At 53.5% G+C, this 22,879-nt stretch overlaps 3 protein-coding genes across 3 annotated transcripts; all 3 read left to right on the top strand.

The window, feature by feature from the left end:
• Positions 1 to 14,060: 14,060 nt before the first annotated feature.
• On the top strand, positions 14,061 to 14,768 carry PG986_008155 (uncharacterized protein; the record flags this gene model as incomplete). Its single annotated transcript, XM_066844377.1, has 1 exon — positions 14,061 to 14,768. The coding sequence occupies one exon, from the start codon at positions 14,061 to 14,063 to the stop codon at positions 14,766 to 14,768; it is 708 nt and encodes a 235-aa protein (XP_066700489.1).
• A 1,320-nt stretch (positions 14,769 to 16,088) lies between these two features.
• On the top strand, positions 16,089 to 17,119 carry PG986_008154 (uncharacterized protein; the record flags this gene model as incomplete). Its single annotated transcript, XM_066844376.1, has 2 exons — positions 16,089 to 16,524; positions 16,599 to 17,119. The coding sequence occupies 2 exons, from the start codon at positions 16,089 to 16,091 to the stop codon at positions 17,117 to 17,119; spliced, it is 957 nt and encodes a 318-aa protein (XP_066700488.1).
• A 2,677-nt stretch (positions 17,120 to 19,796) lies between these two features.
• On the top strand, positions 19,797 to 21,503 carry PG986_008153 (uncharacterized protein; the record flags this gene model as incomplete). The annotated part of the gene is made up of 4 exons (XM_066844375.1): positions 19,797 to 19,946; positions 20,484 to 20,821; positions 20,985 to 21,265; positions 21,421 to 21,503. The coding sequence occupies 4 exons, from the start codon at positions 19,797 to 19,799 to the stop codon at positions 21,501 to 21,503; spliced, it is 852 nt and encodes a 283-aa protein (XP_066700487.1).
• Positions 21,504 to 22,879: the final 1,376 nt, after the last annotated feature.

The following is a 22,879-nucleotide window of genomic DNA, read 5'->3' as shown; positions in this document are numbered from 1 at the left end:
TCACAAAGGAAACATCGGGGTCAACTAACAGTAGGGTTCATAAAGCTTTAAGCTATAGGATCGAAGAGGACGGCGAGAATTGCAGACTTGTCGGTTCGCTATGGAGCCCGTGGTGAACCTGGGCACCGCAAGGACCGTACTCCTGTGATGAAAGGAAGGGCAGGCGTCCTCTGCATTATAAGTCGAACGGGCTAGCTCGATGGCAGCAGTGGAGCGAACCGACGAGAGCTTGCCCGCAGCTCGAGTGTGAGTAGGTAGGTAATGTGTGACGGAAGCGCGGTTTTCCTTGGCTGGGAGGGACGGCAGTTGTAGCCGTTATTTGGCCTTGGCTAGGGGATTGGTTGAACCAGAGCTCGAGATTCCCAGTTTCGGACGATGGAAGAGCTCTTGTTCGTGCGGCACAGAAATAGCTGGGGGAGGATTCACTTAAAGTGTCCAAGGAGGGTGCTTGGTCGAAAGAATGCGAAAGCACCACGATGGAGCCCCGGGGTGGTGGCTTGTTTCGAAGCATTCTTCACGAGGCTTGCCCATTGGGCGGAACCCAAGCTGATTACTGAATGACCTGGCAGAGGCATCCCTGACCGAAGAGCGGCGGGCGATCACTGCGGTGTGATCGGACATTCAATGACAGAAGCAACATTAAACATGGACAGGGTTGTATCCGCATATACAAGGTGGCCCAGGGGTGTCTGCCCCATCTTCCTCGTGGGCCAGCCTGTCCAGTGCAGATTCCGTGCCTGTGCCTGAGGAGGACCACCACGAAGCGGGAGAAGCTTGAAGGTGGGGAGCGCGTTCGGCTAGTGGTTCACTTCGGTTCACTTCGCCCAATCTTGTAAGGTAGGACATGCAGACATGTTGCTATTCGTATGCTACTGCTAGTGCTGGGCAGCAGAGCCTGTGCGGTGCGACATGCGTGGCATGCCTGTCGCGATGAGTCTGGTCCTTTGCGTGTTCTTTCTAGGACCAACCCTAACGTGATGGCCGGGGCTCAGCTCTGTTTCCAAGGAACCCAAGGAACCCAAGGAAGCAGTCGAAGGACCAGTCATCGGGTACAAGGTTTGGACGGTGCCAGGTGTTTTGTCACATCCGAGCCTGCGAGCCTCAGGCCATGGGCGTCGATTCGCCAGAGGCCAGGCACAGAAACCGGAGGCTTGGGAGGGCCAGGAACGAATGGGAGCTGCAAGAGCAGCTTTTGCTCGTTAGTGACTTTACTGACTTGCATATTGTGGTGGGGGTGGGAGGCGTGAGGAAATAGCTGGCTGGCAGGGATGCTGGGATGCTAGCAGGCTACAGTAGACTGCTAGGCTGCTAGGCTGCTACAGTAGGGGTGGCCGGCAAGCTAGCAGTAGCTTCAGCGAAGAGGAGGGGTCCTGGCGAATGACAATGATGGAATGGCTTTTCCCTTCCGGTTCGAAACACGGCCAGCGCCCATCGGCTGCAATGGTTCGTGCCTGGATTACTGATGCCTACAGTATCGATAAGTTCGCGATATGAATATCTCTCATAAGCATAATTATCCGAGGCGACTAGCCCTTCAGTTGGGCTGCTCTGCTTCCTGGGACAACAGATCGCGGATGGCCCTAATGGATACCACTCACATCATCGTCGTCAAAATGATCTGACTGCAAGAGCTCGACATCTTGCATTTTGCCTAGTATGGATAGGAAGTAGTTAGGCCTAGAAGCTCGGAACCGGACTGCCCCGAGATGCCACCACACATGAATCGAGAGTTACATTGGTGTGTGCATGAGACTCGCATGCTCACGCCCACGCTCACGCCCACAATCTGCGAACCTATGTACTTAGCATGACATGGCATGGCATTGTGCAGCTCTGTAACCTAACATCGTACCGTGTGGCGTCTTTTCTTGGATCAGCGGCCAGTCAATTGCTGCTGTTGCCGTGTTGTTCCAAGGTTGTTTTTTGTCTCTGGGCGATCTGTGTTTGCTTCACCTTGAAACTTACCGACAATCGTCGTGATCTCACCGCACAACAAGTTTCATGAAGGAAGCCTGTCAGATGTTCGGCGTGGACAACCTCGATTGGGTCCAGCGCGTGGATGGCTTCCTTCTCCCGGCCGAGCAAGTCTCACCTCTTCAAGCCACCTCCGATCCTGTGTCGATTTGGGGAGGCTTACGAGATACCTACTTAGATGGGGTCGCGCTGCTGCAAGGTACCTGACAACACACATGGCCGACCAGAGTCAGACCTGCATCAAACCCAACCGGGCTTGCTGCTGGGGGTGGTGGCTGGCAGAGTTACGGTGTACGATAACAGCACCGAACGTGGTGTGCTACCAATTGCATTGCCTTTCAAGAGCGAGAGCCCAGAACCGTTCGACGGTCCATCACCGATAAATTGTAACACATAACGCACAGAAATAAGCAAAATAAGCAAATCGGCCATCTCATCATCGTCACTGGGTAGGTAATTTCCTGACTTCCCAACCCCTGTCAGCCCAGCCGACCCCCGTGATCGCCGGGCAATGCTACCCAAAAAGTTCGACCTCGCCAAGACTTTTTCGGCTGTTTTGGGCCGTTGATGTTCGGCTTGCAGCAACCGACCCCGTACCTGTCTGTGTGTCTGTGAAAGCCTCTACTTGGTCTTAAAGTAATAAGTCAATCACGACTTCTGACATGTGGCAGGTGGCTGGATAAGATAAGATGTCTTCAAGAAACATGCAAGATGATATGCGACGCAGATTAACTCGGCCGGCCACCGCTAGTCACCCTCGGCAGGTGGGCATCTTAGCACATCGTTCATATAGATGTGCCGCCGGAGTAACTACTATGACTAACCATCGCCAATTATTGCGTCGCTACCAGCCATTCTCACCACTCACTATCCGGTATCAGGAACCCGAGTATGAAGGGCACGCGAAGGGACAAACAAGGGTATGTGATCGTGCTAGAACTGCATGCAGATGCGCGCACACCTGAATAGCAACCCAGATAAAGATAAGGAATCAGCCGAGCGCGCCGCGAGCGCCTATTTTTGTGATCAGCGAAGTGTGTACACTGCAATACCCTACAGCCGCACGACTCCCGATTGAGGTCTGATCAGTCTTGTTTCCGAATATGGCACCGCAGTGCAGAAGACGATGCACCCACTTTAGCCCTTTACAGCGTGTTGCATATAGCACACCAGCCTATCACGGACGGCCAGGCTATGCGTACATATACGTACTAACCAACATTGAGCTGGTTTCTCTTTCTTATTCCTTCTTTTCTTCCTGTCTCTCTTCATCCCATCATCTCAAAGATTGAGACACACACATGGGTAGGTGTTTATTAGCATCGAAGCGGACAGCGTCTCATGAAAGGCTTCACGCCCCAGTAATCACGACTTCGTGATGGAGGTTGCGATTCCGGATTACTAGCGACGCTGATGGTGTGGAGGTTACTGCCACATGACTACCCATGCATGCACTCTTGCGCTACTGAAGTATGACAGGGACAGAGAGCATCGGAGAGGATCATATCAGTGAGTGTGTGTGTGTGCACGTGTATGTCTTACAATCCTCTGCCCAGAAGTGGCTGGCCTAGCCGTCGCATTCGGGCAGTGGCTGTACGTGGAAAGCCAGAAGAGCAGGCAAATGCTCGAGAAAAGACATGCATTATTACCCCAGACAGACAGGATGGAATTGCAGTGCGTATCATTGAAGATCGGCCGGCCTCATCGGCGTTGGCGAGGCGGTCACGGCGTCTAGAGGTGCGGTTCTTGGTCCAAAAAAAAGAACTCCCAAGACAATGGGATACATGCCACCATCCGCATCGCTGTGACAGCAGCCGGCCGCCGGCACAGAAGCGAGATGCAGAAAGCTAGGGCAGCGCTTGCCTGCATTACAATACAACCTACAACCTACTAACTAGGTAGGTAAATAATGCTCGGGTCAATTGATCCCTCGCTTCACGGGACGGCCAGGTCATAATTATGTGTGTGCATCGTTGCCGCCCGCCTTATGTTACCGGTAGCAGATCGATCTATTGATGACTATGAGGTAGTTCCCGACCAACACTGAGGATTTTCATCTATGCGAAACGAGCATGGAGAACTTTATATGGGGACTTGCATGCAGGGAAATCCCATATTCGGATCGCACCTCGTGCCGAAACCCAACTGCTGTGGGTAGGCGGGTGGAGCTGGAGAAATCATCGCCGTCAACGGTTGTTAGGAGACGTTATTAGGAGCGACTAGCAGTACAGTAAGTATTGCGCACCCGTCAAGCATAAGTCAAAGTAGTTCCTCGCATGTCTCTAACAAGCCGTCATGGTGTTTTGGTTTGACCCATAACGCGGCACAACACACAGGGCACAAGGCAGCCCGAGTCGTTACGTATTACTTGCCCTATCGGGCGACAGCTGTTGACCTTGGCAGGTTTCTTGCAGCAGGAAGAAGAAAGCAAGGCCCGCTAACCGATGAGTGTCTCCAGACTCCTGGGCTGGGCAGCCTAGGCTCCCATGTTCAGCACAGCTCACCGCCACTTTCAAGACAGACACAGGCAGGTGGCAGACAAAGAGAGAGGCAATTCAGATTGACACTGCGCTACTGGCAACAATCGAAATGAGGGCGAGGTCTGACCCCCCCCCCCGGAGCAAACCTCTCTCGTGTGTCCACCACCACCACGCCCCTTCCTTGGCCGAACTGGCCGATGCCAGTTGGTGGTGTGGAGGGGAGCACAAGAACCCCCGGTCCTGGGCCGACGGCCTTAAAAAAGGGCCAACGTAGAGGATGGATGGATGGTCGCAGGCGGCTACTATCTTGTATCGTTTACCCTGTGCGAACCCAGCCGTGGGCTACCCAAGCTGCCTTTCGCAAGTCTTCGCCGTGTTGGCATCGTTTTTAAGCTACCGAAAGAAGACTTGCTCCAATGCGGTGTCAACCCCGACGGGAGTGACAGGTTGCTGCAAACCCTGTCGCTAGAGTGGGCAACTAGGCGCGAGCGATGGCGCCGAAGCGTGCTTTTACCCCGGTTCAAGAGGCGCGGAGGATTGACTATTATATTGTCTTGTCCATCCTCAGGCTTTTGAAAGCATCAGCAGGTGCAAGGTGGTGTGTCAAATCCATTTCAGCCGCATAGCTGAAGATAGGATGCAAGTATGATCTTTCGGCAGTTATGCATTTACTGCTCTGGATTACCCGGAGAGGGAGGGGAGAGGGAGGGCATGCCACCATCGCGTTTGACCCGGGGAGCCAATCAGCTTGTTCAATTGCTATTGCATTGAGCATCGCTGGTGTATAGGCCTCCGCCTCGTCAGCTTTGATGATCACACTCTGCAGCAGTGCGACCCTACTGCTCCGTAGGGGACGATAAGCTTCGATAATGGTTCAGCTAGCTCTCTCCCTCTTCCGAAGCTACGAGGTTCATTATAGGCCGCATCGCCGTCATGTGTTTGCACCTTGCTCGTTATCTAGCGTGGTGGCGTTTGGTCTCCGAAACCGCGGCAGTTGGCATCAGCAAGTCAGGTTCAGCTACAGGACCATTCTTCTGATGAGGACGAACCCCCTGCATCGTTGGTGCAGTTGCGGACGGGTTAAGGGCGCCGCCGCTTTTGGTAAACTTGAAAGATAACGGCTACTGACTTGTCACATGAATACCTCCAAGCGGTTGTTGATTCAGTCACTGGCAAGAGCCTGGGAAGACATGGTTCTTCTCCATTTCTTGCAAGTACTTACAGGAAACACCGAAGAGCACTCGCCTACGGGACGCCGAGAGCCCCGGTATCGTCAGAGGTGGCCATATCAGACTCGGTTATGAATCGGTCATCATTTCGGCTTTGTCGTATCTGACGAATCATCGGGCCATTGACATCGGCTCGTCTCTTTAAGTCACTGCCTTCAAGTTGAAGAGCCAAACGCCACTCTCGCCAATTGAAGTTATTATGAGTATGACACAGTAACGACGTCGGAATGCCTTGGAACTTGGAAACCATCACCTTCGAATGCGACTGGACCCCCGCGTGGAAATTCAGTTGAGCAGTATAGTCCGTGTCTTAAGCAGCATTGGCGGCATTATGCATTGTATGTGTAATTTAGCTCGTCCAGTCTTTAATCGTTGCTGGTACAGGGCTTCGGAGGGTTAACCAAAGCCATCGTAGATCAAGTTCCAGCGGACGGGCTTCTCGGCGAGCGAGGCTGCTGTCGAATTCTTCAACTGTTCCCGCAGATCATTTGACAGTGGTTCGACCCAGGCACCCTGTCGCCAATGGTGCAATTGACAGTCTCCAGGAAATCGTTCTGCGCATTTACCCGCACTTTCTCGAAGCCTTGAGAAAAATAAGAAAATGACGAACCCACGCCCCAAGGGTCCTAATCTCCAGGCAGAGCCTTCTTTTCACGGATATGCCGGCTCATCATCACTACACATACATAAATGTAGGCAGGTACCCTTCGGCGGTTCCCGACATGAATGAGAACAGCTGGACCGAGCGACCATGTCGAGGCGTGACTGCTACCATACGCTGCAACGATGTGAAGTGAAGGGGAGAATGCTGGATTTCGGGATATGCCGTCTCGATCATGAGAGGGTGTCATTGTCCTTTCGTGGACGGTGACAATTCTCCGGTGCAACCAACCAACCCATTGGCTCGTGCTATCCCTGACGCTGATGACAGAACCTAATCTCCCCCTCCAGGTTACAACGCGCGGTTTCGAATCTGCAAATTGCATCCATTTCCAGGCGGTTTCCAGCTGCCGAAAACGACTTCATACGTAGAGCAGTCGCAAATCCAAGATGCTCATATCGCGTACTCACAAGATGAATTGTGTCCTGGTAGATAATAAGAGACTGCTACTGCCGACGCTAGCCAACTTTGAGCGTTGGGGATGGATGGGGAGAAATCGCGACCAACAATCTGCTATTGTTGGGTATCATGAAACTGGTATTTGCCTGTCAAGCATCACATCGTAGCACTGCAGCTTTGACATCTCGGCCCCAGATACGACACGCAGGGAAAAGGCGTGTGCGAGAAAGAACAGGAGGACTACCGCGATTACCCGCTTATATCCCACTCCTCCTGCCTACAGTACAGTACTTCTTCTCTGCCAAACTGGATGGGGGTTTGGGCCACCAATCTTCGAAAATGGATTTCTGCTATAGCGGCATGTTATTGACAGGGTAACTGACCAAGGTTTTGGCCACGTTCGAGCAGGCCCTTTCATTAACGGATATTTGTGGTTCACGTATGCGGCCAGGGTGGGCAGTTCGTTGGTTTAGTAGTAGTTCAACCCGTAAACCAACGACCGACAATGAAGATGGCGATAACGGTTATCCGAAAGTGTCCATTGCTTTGTTCTTGGTTATCTACGGGAAGGCTGCACACGGGTGGGTGTACATATATGTGTAGTGGTGGCTGGTAAAGAGTCGAGGCCTGAGCCCCCTTTTCTCTAACCTCCACACCACTTCCGTCTCTATTTTGGCGGAAGCTCTCGTCATCATCTTGGCCTGGTCTGTCTTTCCTCGGCGAGTTGCTGCTGTAGCTATGCGGAGCCGCGAGCGACCTTGTTCAAACTCCCAGGCCCGGAATGCGCATGCTCCTTCTGGCGGAGAAACGAACCCCGTGACCCGCATGAGCAGGGGATCAAAGCAGCAGCAGCAGCAGGATTCACCGTGAACCGCAAAAGCGGCGTGAGTGATAATGCCGTGATAGAGTCGACCCCTGAGTCCCACGAGCTCTCCGCCTCTCTCTCTACTGGCCACGGCCACGATCTAGGTATTGATAATCGACCTTACGTGGCACAGCTGGCGACGAGTATCGAGCATGCATGTTCTAGCCCAGCCCATCCTCCCAAAATGATTGTGTCTCGATCTGGGAAGTTCCCCTTCGCAGAGAGTCCATTGAGGTCTATCTTGGTCGATGGCATGTAAGTTGTGCATGCGTGGGTGAGTGTTTTTGGCAAGAAGAGTATGCAGCTATTGCCTCGAAGTACGCAGGCCCCTCGTGCTACCTAAGTGAAAAGGCTATCCATGTAGCCATGTGGAAACGGTCTTTTCTTTTTCCTACACGACCCTCGAAAGGGGACGGATCCGTCAGCTAAATCGAGTTTTGAAGACCGACGATGTTCAGAACCAAGGTGAAAGATTAACAAAGTTGTTCCTGTGCCTCCCCCACGAATACACTCACCAAGTGGAAGCCACTATCACTCGCTGCCTTTACCAAAGATGGGAAAAATAGAGTCTGCACGACATATTCCTTCTCGAGACGTCGTTGTGGGCGGGCTCTACAAAATGCATCACTTAGATGAACAGGTGTCGGCCCCGACACAACACACCCACCCAACATCATTATGTCTGTGCCCATTGTATGTGTTTGGTTGGGATCACCGCCATGGACTAATATTCACTCAGTGGATTGGATCCGGCGTAGAGAAGAGGCTCTGGCGTTTCTGTGTTTCGCACGCCGGCAAAGGCGGCTTGATGTTGCAAAGTCCATACGGGCAGTCAACCCCAGCCACCTGCCCCTTGACCTCTGCTTGTAGAAACCGAGATCACTGTTCGTCGAACCTGGGATGAAGGACAGCACAGCAATCTATCTACCTTGCAGCAGCAAGCGTGAGCGTGCTATCCTTGGACGTACTTTTGCCGTTTAGGATTCCCGTTCTTTTGCTGCAGCGCCGACTCGACCCTGGCGTTTGATGAGGCTTCAGAGAGCGAGGCCTCTCTTTTGGCCATCATCGATGCCCATGAGATGCTGCCGGGACATACCAACGGTAACGCATCTTCGCCCATGGATGTGCGTTCCAGATGTTCTTGCTTTTGCATGCCGTGTTTCTTGTTTGTCCAGCAATGAGAGCAACGACGGCAGACCCAATCGATGCCTACTCTGTGGCCAGCGCCCAGCGGATCTCCCCAGACGGTACCATTTCTGCTGTCTCCCGTTAGAGCTTGAGGGCCTCAATGAGTGCATCCAGAACGACCAGGTGGCTTCGTGCGCTTCTCGCGAATAGGTAGCCCAGGCACGCGTACTCCAACCCCAAACGCCTGTCGACCCCCTATTCCCTTCAAAACGGTAACATTGCCCTCCGTAAAATACTTTGTGGTAATGATAGACGGGCCTGCACCAGCCGTATCAAGGTCAGGATGTCCAATCAGATATCGTACCTATCCAGCCGAACGTTCAAGACCTCGTCCCGGTCCTATTCAATTCTCCATAATCTGTACAATACGGCTTTTCTATTAGAGGGCAGCGTTACAGTAAAGGAATATCATGGCCTTGGGCGCCACCAACGATATTGTTAGTTTCAACTTCAATCCCTAGGGCGTGTCTGATTTCTGACAGTTCCCAACTGCTAGGCAGGCAGGCTATGCTTGTTCATTTTCAACGTGAGGGTTTTCCGGACTATCGTCACATATTCGAACCTTGGCTGACTATGCTGACTCTAAGCAGACTATCGCACGCAAGCAAAAAGAAGAAGAAAGAGGGACCCTTTATCCTCCGTATCTTGGTCCCTTGGGGATAGTCTATGATTCTGGCGGGCTCGGCGAGGACAGCGCTTGAGCTACACTCAATGAGCCGGTGATTCCAGTCTCTCCAGCTTGGTTTATAGCACTGACTAGCCATAGTCATTTGAGACCACTCGATGTTAGGGACTAAATGATATGGCATTCGAAGTCAAGAGCTATGATGTTACGGCATTACAAACATTAGCGACAACTGCCACCATGCGTGAGACTATGTACGCCGGCAAATCCGCCTCGGTCATGTCATTGGCTTGGATGATAGTATACCCACCCGTTAATGTATCGCGCTGCCATGTTCGATTGAAGGCTGCGACAGGACAGATTTTGCTTTAAAATCGAGCTGGCCTGATTTATACTCATATCTGGACACCCTACGGACGCCAGGGTGCAGCGGGTGAGAGGGTTCCCGGAAGGGTGATACAGTCTGGCCCCAGTACCGCACCTTGCGGCCCCGGGAGGGTATCTTCGTTGGTATCGGGTCGGTACGCTAAAGCATCTTTGTAATACGCTTGGAACTACAGTATTACGATTGAATTGGACCGCGTTAATTCAACAAGAGCTTGTGAAAGTCAGCTGCGCGTTACGGGGACTTGGAGCTAACAGCGTCCTCGCGTGCTAGACTCAGGTGGCAGTGGCAGCTTCCAATGCCTAGAGGTAGACGACACTGTGGTCTCGAGCAGAACCACGTGGGATGTAACATGACCAGTTTACTTATTGGCGAAATCGAAATTGAGAATGCCTTTGTTCAGTGTTAGAGTTTGGTCTGCATGATCGGAAAGGGGTCGTCACAACTCAGGGGCTGATCGCGAAAGGCCCAGGACGGGCGCTACGGCCCCGACCAATCATACCTGGGGCCTACGGCGCCTTTTTCCTGAGAATTTCATCACAGTCAACATGTGGCAGCACGGATTCATTATCAAGAGGTTCTACACAACGCATATCTGAATGTGCCACGCCTACTGGAGAACTTTGGGGAGATCCGAGGCTGATTATTATTACCTCGAGGAGGATAAGAAGCGGCCAGGCCAAGGCACTCCAACTCTATCAGCCATAAGACGAGGTTACTGCCGCAGCAATTGGCAGAAAGATCGAAACGATGATGGCCGCAAGGCTATGGGTCGGTGATCTTGTGGCTGGCTGATCGAGCCGCGCGACGTCAAGCTGCAGCAAGTAGGCTATCGCAACCTTCCTGATGGTATCGAGCAAGCTACTCACTGCGAACTACTCTTAGCTCTCGTATCGGTGAGAGCCAGGACTGTAGCGTGTAGCCTCCCGGTGGAATCCAGCGGACATCGACCACCTCCGTCATGATGAACCCGCGCTTCCCCCTAGGGGTGTAACGTGTTTCTTCCCGTCCTTCCCATCGATGGCATGACTCATGCCCTCGAACAGCATTTATAGCCCGGCAAAGGCTGGTCAATCAAAGGAAGGAAGAGGAACGCATGGCGACGTCACCCGTCAGCTGATTCGACTACGATGTGTTTTCACCTGGAAGGGTTGCATACATATGCGGCAGACACCAGGCTGCAAAGAAGAAGGGTCCTGCGTGTCAGCCAGATACAGAGGATCGAGCATCGATGCCTGGGGTACGGGGACCAGAGACATCGACGTGTTGTAGTTTGACAAGAGCCTTCTTCATACTCATCCGTCCGCGTTTGGTCGACACTGAGAAGGCATCACCACATCAACGCGGAGTTACAGTAGGGCATCGAGCGAGGAATAACTGGCGGTCTGGCGAATGAGCTAGTGCCAGCAATGCCCGTCTGCGAGACACGATCGATATGGTGAAGATAATTCTGTGTAGGCAGTGTAGAATAAATTTGCCACTCACTTTGCTGGCATGCACCAGTTCAACTCAGCGAAGTTTCGAGCAATGGCCAACTTCCATGACACGCTATCATATACGACACTCACACGCACTCGGGTCGATCGATGACCGTCTCCTCTGCGTAGGACGAGAGATCAAGATCCCCTCGATCAGGATTTTCAGAACCCCTACCCAGCTTGTGTACTGTAAGGTAGGTCCTGCGGCCGCACCAGTCAAGTGCTACCACAGACATCCTGGGCGTGAGAGACCCTGAAGGTATCATTGGCGAGGACCTCTTTCCTCGCCAATAACAGCCCCCTATCTCCATGGGAGTGGAAGGCTCTGTGACGTGGCAAGGGCGGACGGACCCCTTATTGACAGGGAACCACCTGGATCGAGTCTACAGCGAGCAAGCAGGTCGACGTCACCGCGAACCCCTTAAGCAACGGCAGATGATGCGGGAGGTGATAGCTTCGCAAACAAGCTACAAACACCGATGAAGATAGAGCCAGAAATGCACTGCTACCCTCACGGTTTCATTGCGTACTATTAGGCTGGAGTGATTTACCTGGCCCAAGAATCGAGCTGCCGCTGCGAACGTATACTGAACGTAGCGGATGGTCGTTTCCAACTGCAAAGTCCTTTTTGAACCGAAATAAGCAATACAACGTGTCCATCCGTGGAGCGCCATTGACGGACAGATCCTTCTGGAAACATCGAAGCCCAAAGCAGCCTGTTTACTTCCGCCGACGTGGCCTCTACGGATGCGATCGCTGCCGCGGTCCCTTACGGAGCCTGGAGGACCCCGTGCCCGAGTTTCTATAGCCTAGCGGAGACCGGGAGTTCTGCTGCAACTCTAGATCACCAGAGAAACAGATGGAAATTCAAGCCAAGCACGACTTTGCGTATCACGCGCCCCAGCCATACCATACGATCCTGGATATTTGGGCAGCAATGGCATCAAAAGCGACGGAGGCTGTTACGCGTCAAGAGAAATACTACCCGCGAACGCGAGTCATAGAGTATAGTAAGCCGGGAGATGTTTGTCTTGTATATGCAGCTGTGTATACTCCGGAAGCATTATACCGTGCTACCGTGTAAGCATAGGTGCCAGAGACGCATCTGGTTGGGTTATGTGGACGGGGTCGCAGGCCGCTGCGTTAATGCCCATATATCGCCACCGGGTGCGAGGAAGCTGCCACCACAGCCTCTTCGCCGGCTATGCCAAGCCTCTGTCCTCGGTATACTGCTGTGTGCTGGCGTTGAAGAAGAAATCCTTTACGGGGATCTAGAGGTTCCGCGCTCCGGTGTACATGCAGCTGCAGATACGACGGCTTGCTCGAGTGCTACGCGTACCACGTCGGACAAGCTGACGACGGTGGCAGGACGGGACCGACAAAAAGTATTGTTATCTCTAGACGTATTAGTTTACAAATCGAGCGACAGCAGCAGTACCGCCATCAATGTATTTTGCAGCCTTACCGCAAAGGATTGGCAATTGGGCTCGATCATTGGTTCAAGGTCCTTCCTGGTAGGTCGAGACTCCAAGGCAACTCCAAGGCAACTCCAAGGGAGCGCAGGGTGGATAGCGGCAAAGGGCGCGATCGCCAAATTGCCTGTACATAGTGATTGCTGCCACATCACCCAACGAACCAGGCCGGACCATGTCGTGCAGCTCAGGGTCCAGGGTGTGACATGTGCCAGAGATCAGCCTCGCCCAAATCGCCGGAAATGTTTCGCTGTGACTGGGTGTATTCGGGGGCGCACCAGGGCCGGGCCAGGAAATGGCGTACATACAGGCCAAGATCAGCGGGCCTGTGCAGTTGCCGGCCAACGGCAGGAGCCGAGGGCGGTTGGAAGGTTCGAAAGAATCAAAGGTATCTATCTTCTGGGCATTTTGATCGCAGGGAGGGAGGGTTTGGTTCGTTTGTTGGGGTCATGCGGGCCCAACGTCATCTGGTCAAGATCGCAGTCCCGAGTGGTCAAAGTGGCACCCCTTCGCAGTTCCAGGGTTCCAGCCTCTTCTTAGCGACCCTCCTGATTGCCCGTTTGGGCCAATGGCCGCTCTGCCCAATTCACCCTACCGGGGCATGGCATGCTGGCCGTGATGGCCTCAAGTTGCGCTCGAGAGGGCATTCGGGGTCAAGGTCTAAGACATGCAGACATGCTTTTGGCTGTTGCACTCAGTGTGGGGTGGTCGGGTGCAGATATCAGCCAGCATGGGGTTCCATTCTATCCAACTTTGTCGCCCCCGGCTCGCGAGATGCGCGGCAAGGCAGGCTGTCGACGAGTCTACATTCACATACATATATAGGCCTCCTGTCTCCCCGAGTTGATTTCAGTCGTTTTCGCCTGGGTTGGTGAAAGCTGGCACACAACAACGACGAATTCCATCGCCACTGTGGTCTTTTCGCAATGGGCATCTACTGACAACTTCAAGATTTCCCTTGCTTGATCACGTCCTCGATCCAGTTTTCGAGCATTCCCTCGTTACTTTTTCTCGTGTTTTCCCTTCAGACCCCGGTCCCTGCAGCGCATCTCTAGCGCCTCAGCCCCCCGACAAGACGGTGACGTAAACGGTCCGACCACCAAGCCAAAACCTTGGATTCGTAACTGCAGACTGCCGAGACCGACATGCTCTGCTATTATATTTCAACAGGTGTGCATGATACCCTTCCCAGTCGCTACTTTACTCTGCATAACCCCCCTCCGCTCCGCATCTCTTCAACTACCTACATACTTCCCCCTTCACCATCAGACACGCAAATATCAATCAGGTTCATCATTCTGACCATGTATACCACGGAAGCGCCCCGGAGGGAGAGGCACCACAAGCACAAGAAGGTGCTGTACCTCGAGCCTCCCTTCAACGGCAGCAAGACCGTCAGGCAGAGGGTCACCACTATTGTCCCTGCACCCTCTCCTCCCCCGCGGCATTACTCTCCTCCGCGACATTACTGTCCCCCGCCCCCTCCGCCTCCACCACCCTGCCTGCCCGAGCCAGAACCAGCGCCGATCGTGGTTCCTGCTCCACCTCCACCACCTCCACCCCCGGCACCATGTGAGCCTGAGCCTGAGCCTGAGCCTGAGCCGCTGCCGCCGCCACCGCCACCGCCGTGCCGCTCGCCGTCGCCGGACTGCGACCAGATCGAGGTCATCGCCGTCGACGTGGAGCCGTCGCACTCGAAGCCGCGCAGCAAGAAGTCGCACAAGGCCAAGAGCAAGGCGTCGTCGTCGCACAGCAGCCACAGCCACAGTCGCAGCCGGGGCCACAGCCATGACCGCTACGACAGCCGCGAGCGCGAGGTCTACATCGAGCGCGAGAAGCTCGTCCCCGTCCGCGTGCCCGTGCCCTACCCCGTCCCGGTCCCGGCCGAGCCCGAGTACGAGACGTTTCGCTACGTGGACGCGCCTCGTCGCTACGAGCCCCGCCGGCGGAGCGAGGAGCGGGAGATTGTCGTCGAGGACAGGCGGCGGAGACGCTACTACCATCACGACTAGATGGTGACCTGCCTGTCGGGTGGGTTATGTTATGTTTTCATGAGTCTTATGTTTTGGAAAGGGTTTTCATCTTGTGTGGGAAATTGGACAACTGGGGAAGCACGGAGTTTGACGGCGTATCGTGGTATTTTCTGGAGACGACCTGGAGAGGCAATGTTTGATTTGATACATGTTCTAGATGTGGTAATGGGATGGTACATCATGAGGTCAGCCATTATTATTCAGTTGAGCAAGCGTATGTTTGCATGGAATTATCTTATATGGGCATATCTATTGGTAGCATGAATCTACATGAACATATCTGACTCTCACCTCAATGCTTCTACTGTCTTGACTCTGGAGTGCCGAATGACCAGATAGCATTTGTGACACTGGACGAATCGGACGAATTTGTAGTGCCATCAAGTAGGATTTGGTAAGCTTAGCTTGGTCAATAGGACTGTGATGCATCGTCGTCTTAATCTCGGTGATGGTCCATCCACCAACACATGATGCTCAACCACGTTCACCTGTGTCAAAAACTGCTGCGTACAAGGCTTTCTGGATATGCCGTTTTCAATTTATCCTGTAAAATAGATATGAGAAATAGGCAGAGCAGAAAGGGTCGTGTGACATTAAGAAAGCACGCAGAAATATGCCAAGGGGTTTGAAAAGGACCCAGCACGTCTTGGAAGTAAGAAAGTGAGAAGTTCGACTGGAATGGGATTTTCTCCTATTTTGATTGTTGTGTTAATCAGGTCGGCTTCTTACGACGACGTACTGTAATTCAGTTCAGCTTATGCTTTGCAACGGCCACTTTTCCCTCGTCCTCGACCTGGATTGTCACCAACCTACCAACCACTTGACGACGAAGTGGGACAACCATCAGACTCCCAACGGAGAAACGTCTTGTCGTCTTGATTATTTATTTCTACTTGACCTGTTCTCACTCGAACTCGGTGATTGTAACCTGCACCAACCCATCTTCTCGGATCTTGACAAACCTATAAATCAATCCCTCTTTCCCTCCCTCACTTTCCCTCCACGCATCACATCCATCATCGACCAAACCAGAACCAAAACATCATCATACCTCATTCGAGCATTCGGCCTCACCACGTTCCACCTGTTACGAAGGTGAAAAAAACCAACGCCTTTATCATCTTCACGAACATCATTCATCCTATTTATTCATACATTCCATCTGTTCAGAGGGAGGAACAAATATCACCACCTTCTTCGTCTTTGCGAACATTGCTTGACCTAGTCGCACATCCCATCTGTCCAGGAGAAATAAACATCAACATCTCACCATCTTCACGGACACTGAAACAAATCGCCATGTACGAGCCCAGCGAGCACCCCTTCAACGCCTTCGTCGTCAAGGACGCGGCCACGATTATGGACGAGTACGGCATTGACCCCAACGACCACATCGACATCGATATCGACATGGACCTCGATCTCGATCTTGGTACGGACGGTGATGCTGAGGCAACCGCCACGGCCATTGTCGACGATGAGGCCTCTGCTCAGGATGAAGTTGATCCTACCGACATCGACGATGTCGTTCTGGAATACAAAAAGATGGAGTACCCTTGCAACACCCATACGCTCATGCGAGGATCCAAGGTCTTCAGCAATCTTCTGCAAGACTACGAGGCTTCACAATCTCAAGTGAACTGCCCGCAACCCGAGGTCATCAGCGTGTCTACCTTCTCCGAATGTGACTCGCCCGAGGTTTTCTACGCCACCCTGGAGGTTTGCTACAGCGGTGGTAAGTAATCTGATCCCAGCAAAAATAACAAGTCATACTCTTGTGACCTAGTTACTAACTAAATGACCATACAGTCTGGACACGCGAAAATGCATGGGAGCTCCACATGTCCTATCTCTCTTGCGTCAAGATCTGGCTGATCGGCCACCATTTCGGCATCGACGCCATGAAGGACATCGCCGCCGCCAAGGCCGCATCCGTCACCGAGCAACTCACGCAACACTTCATTGCCCTTCCCGAGAGCCAGGAGCGCGTGGACGAGCGCGCCCATCTTGCCTCTCTGATCCGCGCTGTCAAGCTCGCCAACCGCCACGAGTGGCACGCCGCCCTGTGGAAGATGCTCTACGATGCCGGCGAGGCCGTCGCACCCAAGCTGGTCCGCCACACGGGTTTCCAGTCGTACGTCAAGACGCCCGAGGGCGAGGAGTATGCTCGCGCCATCCGAGCCACAGCCAACAAGGTCGAGCCCACGATCGAGATGGGAAGAGGACGAAACAATGGTGGCGTCATGAAGAAGCGTTCCTTCCGTGGCAATCGACATGGACGAAAGTCTTCTAGGCCCAACCCCAACCCCAACCGCCTCCAGTGGCACTGAAAATGTGGAGGAGCGGAGGAAACAGGTTACGAAGATACAAAGATATGAAGACAGAAGGAGTGCCAAGGATAATGGCAAAACGGAAATGGGAGTTTTATTATGTATTATAGGCGAACCTATTTGAGCGATGGTTCAGCCGTGGATTATGGATTTTGGAGCCCAAGGAAGAGAGGCCTTTGGCATGGATGCTGTTTACTTTACTACTGAGACGAGAATTATACCCCCTGATGCGACACTTTCGCGATTCACTTGTTGATAGTCATTACGATGAACATACAATACAATGTATACATTAAGCTACATGCACGATGTGTGAGATGTCTACTTTATGGGATCTCCTGTTTGATGCTTGCCCTTCCCGTGTTTAAATGCTGCTTCCCGAATAACTCACCTGTCTCTTGTGCCGGTGTACTTATGTCCGGTATTTTCTTTTCTGTATCTGTTTTTCTTTTCTTTCTTCTTCCCTTGGGAATATCATTAGGCATATCATTGGGCATATCATTCCACGCTGCACCACGAAGGGGAGGAATACTTACAAGATGATGTAGCTATATCATTACTACATCATTCAGGTTGACTCACTACTTATCCCACATGGTGGTTCCAGCAAGTGTCGCAATCCAATCGTTCCAGCTCCATCTGCGCCAATAACGCCTCCCTGAAAGCAAAGGGTAGGTATCTCTACCTTATCTGTCCATCCAAACTCCAACGCCTCAATATCAAAACAAGCCTAGTGAGGCATCCAACACCTACCGACCCATGGCTCTGTTACTCCTCGCCCGAATTGAATGGGGCGAACTCGCCAACCTACATTGGCGAGATAGAAACCCGGTCGGTACTCCACACAGTCAGTATCCTACACGAGGTACTCTCTCTGCCCCCTCTTTTACCAGTGAATACTCCAACCCATGTTGGGCAGCGGCTCTGAGCGCAGGTCATCGTATCGATGATCCGATACGTAATTTCCGATACAGTAGGCCCTGTGCGGAGGCCGAGTGCGACTACAACCACCACCAGCCACCGCGGCAGCCGTCGCCGAATCAGCAGCCGCCACCGCAAAGTCCGTTTGTACCGCCGGTGGTGGTGGTGGTGGTGGTGGTGCCGCGGCCGCCTTCCACCATTTCTTGCCGACTTTCTGCGCGACCGACTGCTGCTTCTTGGCCTCCTCTTCCCGTTTCTTCTTCTCCGCCTCTTCCCGTTTCTTCTCCTCCGCCTCTTCCCGCTTCGTCTGCTCGTACGCCTCCTTCCGCCGGTCGTCCACGTCCTCGATCCGCCGCACCGGGAGGAGCGACCGGCGGCCCATCCGGGTGTAGCACGCCATCTGCTGGTGCGCCCCGTGCGTTTGTTGTTGCTGCGCCTCCAGCATGGCGGGCACGTCCTGGACGACCTGGGTGATGACTTCGGGGATGCCCCGCCGGGCGGCGTTTTCGGGGTGGACTTGCATAGTGACCGTGAGGGGGACGTAGCCCGGCTCGTGGGGGAGGAGGTGGTAGGAGGGCAGCCAGATGGGCGCTTTGTTAATGTTGTGATGGGCAGGGGCAGGAACATGGGCAGGGGAGGCGTCGGCGGAGGCGGCTCGCTGGGCCATGAGTCCTTGCGTCAGGAGAGAGCTGGGTTTGGTCTCCTCTTCGGAGACATGAGGGGCATTGCGAGCAGAAATAGCTCGTTCCGCTGCCTTCCCCTCGCCTTCCCCCTCCTGCTGCTCCTCCTCTTCCACCTTTTCTTCCTCCTGGACGGTGGGCTGCTCGTTACCCCCCTTGGCGGTAGCGGTGATGGATTGAAGGAGTCGCTGTCTCACGTCCTCTTGCTTGCCGGCCTTGGACTTGCTTGAGGGACCAGACAGCTCTCGTTGCTTCTGGTGCCGTTGCAGACCTAGTGGTGGAGGGCGCGCTCTGGGGGTCTCCTCGTCGTCGGTCTCGCTGTCATAGGAGCCGACGGCGTGTGCGTTGTCCTCGTCCATGATGGCGCACCGGAGCATCTCTTTGGGGTCACGGTCTTCTTCCTCTTTGCCGTCTGGGTTAGCAGAGGATTTCTGTGAGATCTCGGTCTTGGGCGGGCTCGGAGGAGGAGGTGATGGAGGTGAGACTTCCTGACATTGATGCTCTGGGGGCTGCGCCTTCGTGTTTGCTTCTTCGTCTGCCTCGTTCTCCTCGGGGATTACATCGCGACACAGTCGCCCCTTTAAGTCAAGACGGGCCTTGCCATATTTCCAAGCGGTATATGGCTGCCGTTGGCTACCGCATCGGGGCTGGGCGGAGGGGCGACGAGGTTGAACAAGCTGAAGTGGCCCTTGGAATCGGTTCCGGTTTCTTTTCTTGTTCCACTCGATTTTCTCGTCGACGTCGGAGCAGGACGAGGAAGAACCGACGGCGTCCTCGTTATCCTCGGCCATGATCTCACGACGCATCCGCCCTTCTATATCGAGCTTGGGCTCTTCGCCGGTTTTGTTACCGGTGGTAGTGGTATCAGGCGCTGGCTCGGGATTATCGCCCCTGAGCTGGGCTGAAGGACGAGGTGGTGGAACATGCTGTAGATGTAGAGGTGCCTGGAACTTCCGATTTCTCTCCTTGTTCATCTGCATCTTCTCTTCGGCGTCCGAACAGGAGGATGAGAAACAGACGGCGTCTTCGTTGTTTGCGGCCATCATATCCCGACGAAGACGTTCCGCTATGTCAAGATGCTCGCCCCCTTCTCCTTGACCGGCAGCAGCAGCAGCGGTTGGTTCCCGCTGTGGGTTGTCGGTGGCTTCGGTGTCGACACTCCTATCGGCGAAGATGGCGGCGGCAGCGGCGCGAGGAGTTCCGGAGTCGGAAGGAGGGCTTGGGCTGTCAGGTCCGACGGCAAATATCGACCTACGTGAAGCTGGTCTTCTACCACGGGCAACTGGAGGGCGTTCGTCCGAGTTGGGGAACTGGATAGCCTCGTTGCGAGAAGCGCTCGGCTCGAATTCGCGCTGCGGCGTCTCTTGGTCACCATGGTCTGAAGCTTTCGTCTCGGGCCGGCTGTCTCTATCTGTTCTGGCTTCCCTCTCATGAGGGCTAGTGGCGATTGTGGGATGCCCACTGTCGTCCCCTTTATGAGGTAGTGACGGCCCGAACTTGACAGCTTTCTTGACGTGATGCTTGGCATCATGTTTGGGGAGATGTTCAACATACGTTTCCGTGCGACGCAAGATCAGCCGCAGAGGTGGGCGTGGTGGTTTGTGACGAGCAAGCTTGCCTTTCGAGGAGTGTACCCGATGGATGGGAGGTCTTTGGGCAGGCCGGTTCTGTAGGGTAGGCTTGTTTCCTGGGGGGGATCTTGTGGAGCGGAGCGCCCTTGTCATCGAAGACCATGAAGCGAGCAACGACGTCGTCGTCCTCAGGGAATAAGTCTTCCATATCGAACTCGGGCTCACGGTGTACATCTGGGGCTTGGACTGGGAGCCCTGCTCGTTGAGCGACTTGCAGCTTGTTGTTGCTCTGATGATGGTGTTGGTTTTGAGGCCCCTCCCCATGCGTATGATGGTGCTCTCGGTGGTGAGCCTGGTTTTGATGAGGATGGGGTTGATGAAGGGGTTGACGATGAGGTCGATGATAAGGTTGATGATGGGGTTGAGCTTGGTGGCTGTGAGCGTGCTGTGATTGGACGTGCCTTGAGTGATGTCCATGTGCAGGTCTGTGTCCATGCCCTCGGTGGTGGTTGTGCAGTGGGTGTTCATGAGTGCGAACCCTTCTAACTGTGGTTGGGTGTTGCTTATCATCCTGCTTGTGCAGAGCAATGTCACTCTTCACCTGTCGTACGGTCTCCTCTACTGGCTTCGCTTCTGCCGGCTTTGCCTCTGCCCCTTGCTGCCTCTGGCCAGGTGCTAGGACAATAGTAGTAGGCCTTCGGATCAGTATCGGGCGCATGGCATCTGGCTGTTTGGTGTAAGCCTGTTCCTGCGGGTTCCATTCATACTGGGAGTCGAACCAAATGTCCTTTTTCCTCCGTTCGTCGTTGATCTGGTCAATTTCATCCTGGATTATGCGCTCGAGCCGGATGGTCTCGACGGCCAGCATACCGGAGTCGACGCCACCGGGGTGGCGACCTTCGATTGGCTCGATGACGATCCGCGGCTTCGACTTGAGGTCGTGGAAGTTCCCCACGATGGTGTAGCGACACCCGGTGAGCGGTTGGTGCGCCATCTCGTTCGTTCGGCTCGGTATTCTGCTCATTATTGCTGCTAATGGGGAGTGCTGCTCTCTGAATGGTCTATGAAGAGTCAAGACGAATATTGCATTTCTCTGCTGTCTACTCTAACTAACGTACATTGCCTGCAGTTGCGCTGCTTTTATTGCCTTCAGAAAAGCACTTTTCGACTTTTCTCCGAAAGGCTTTGGAAATGGGAAACCTGGAAATCTAAAGAGGGTTTATACTTCCAATACCATATCTGACTCATTTGTAGGTATCCATTGAGGTTAGGTAGTCTATTTGGGCATATATGCTCTCGGATTTTCACGGTACGCAGTTGCGGGTTTTCTCTGAACCACTGTTGCAATCCATGACGACTGCCACTGACCTCCGTTGATTCTCTTATGTGAGAGAATATGACGAAGAGTTGGCTCACAGGAAACGATGACTTGCTTTTGTCGATGCGGAGTCATTATGCCAGTTTTGTCACTGTGTGAAGTCCATCTTGTACTCACTGGCCGAAGGACGGCACTGAAGCGAAGAAGGCATGCTTACCAACGCTGGGTAGAGAATCCAGAATGCGTTCTGGATTTAGCCAGGACGGACGTGAGATCCCAGGTTTCGCTCAAGGGGATGGACGGAAAAGGGGTCGACAAGAGTATGGGGTTCACGATGGAGGCAAGTGTGCAAATGTTAAAGGGGAAGCAAGACTCGGCCGAAACAGAAAAGAATGGGCATATCACTTTGATAGAACGGAGAAATGTGTCACCCGGATGCAGAGATAGTGGACAGGTTTTACTTCATCTGTCAGTCTGCGATTTATTACCGAGCCGTAACGCTGGCCGCCCATGTTCGAACCATCAGCCTTTGGTCAGATACAGAAGTGTAAGTCAGGATATCTCGCTCGAAGTTGCTCAAACACAGACTTGTATATTTCATCTCAAGAAGAACCGAGCAGGCAATGCTAACCGCGGCGAAACTCGGAGCCTAGTTCGTCGAGTCGACCGTTCCCAAAGCGAACTCCCACGATGATGACCAGCTCCTTGATAAGACGAGCACCAGACAGCTAGCCGCATGCGAGGTTTTTCTTCTGGGTTTGTCGCGTTCCTGGCCAGAACCTGAATATCATCTTGACTTGTGGTCCAAAAGCTTAAGTGGCCCATAGCACCGCCAAAAATCCAAACTTTAAACTCGCGATTCAGATAAGGTAGCATGACCCGGAAGTTCAGACGGGAAGGGACCGGCACTAACGACGTACTCCCACATTCTTGCCTGGCCAGGCTGGTCAAGCTGGCCAGGGGTGGATTTGCCGACAGCTGGGCCCTAGGAAGGCCTATTTTGACCGCCAGATGACGGATCGTGCCATTGTTGCAAATCAACATGCTATGCTAGGGACGGTAGTATTCTACCCAACAGGCCTGGCTCGAGCAGAGAGGACGAGGGCGGTCGGGATCACGGGAACAGGACAGGCTGGGATCATGGATCATACACGATTGATACCTTTCCTACATGGGCGATGCGGAGCGGAACCCCTCCATTCCGGCCGCACGAATCGGACGACAGGTCGGTCGGGTCGAAAGGTTCACCTTGCGTCTCTCTTTGCTCTGC

Source organism: Apiospora aurea (assembly GCF_038362705.1).
Source record: "Apiospora aurea strain CBS 24483 chromosome Unknown utg000005l_segment0_segment0, whole genome shotgun sequence".
In the NCBI taxonomy this organism is placed as follows: Eukaryota; Fungi; Ascomycota; class Sordariomycetes; order Amphisphaeriales; family Apiosporaceae; genus Apiospora; species Apiospora aurea.
Note: the sequence above shows the minus strand (reverse complement) of the source record. Positions and strands in the feature narration are given on the sequence as shown.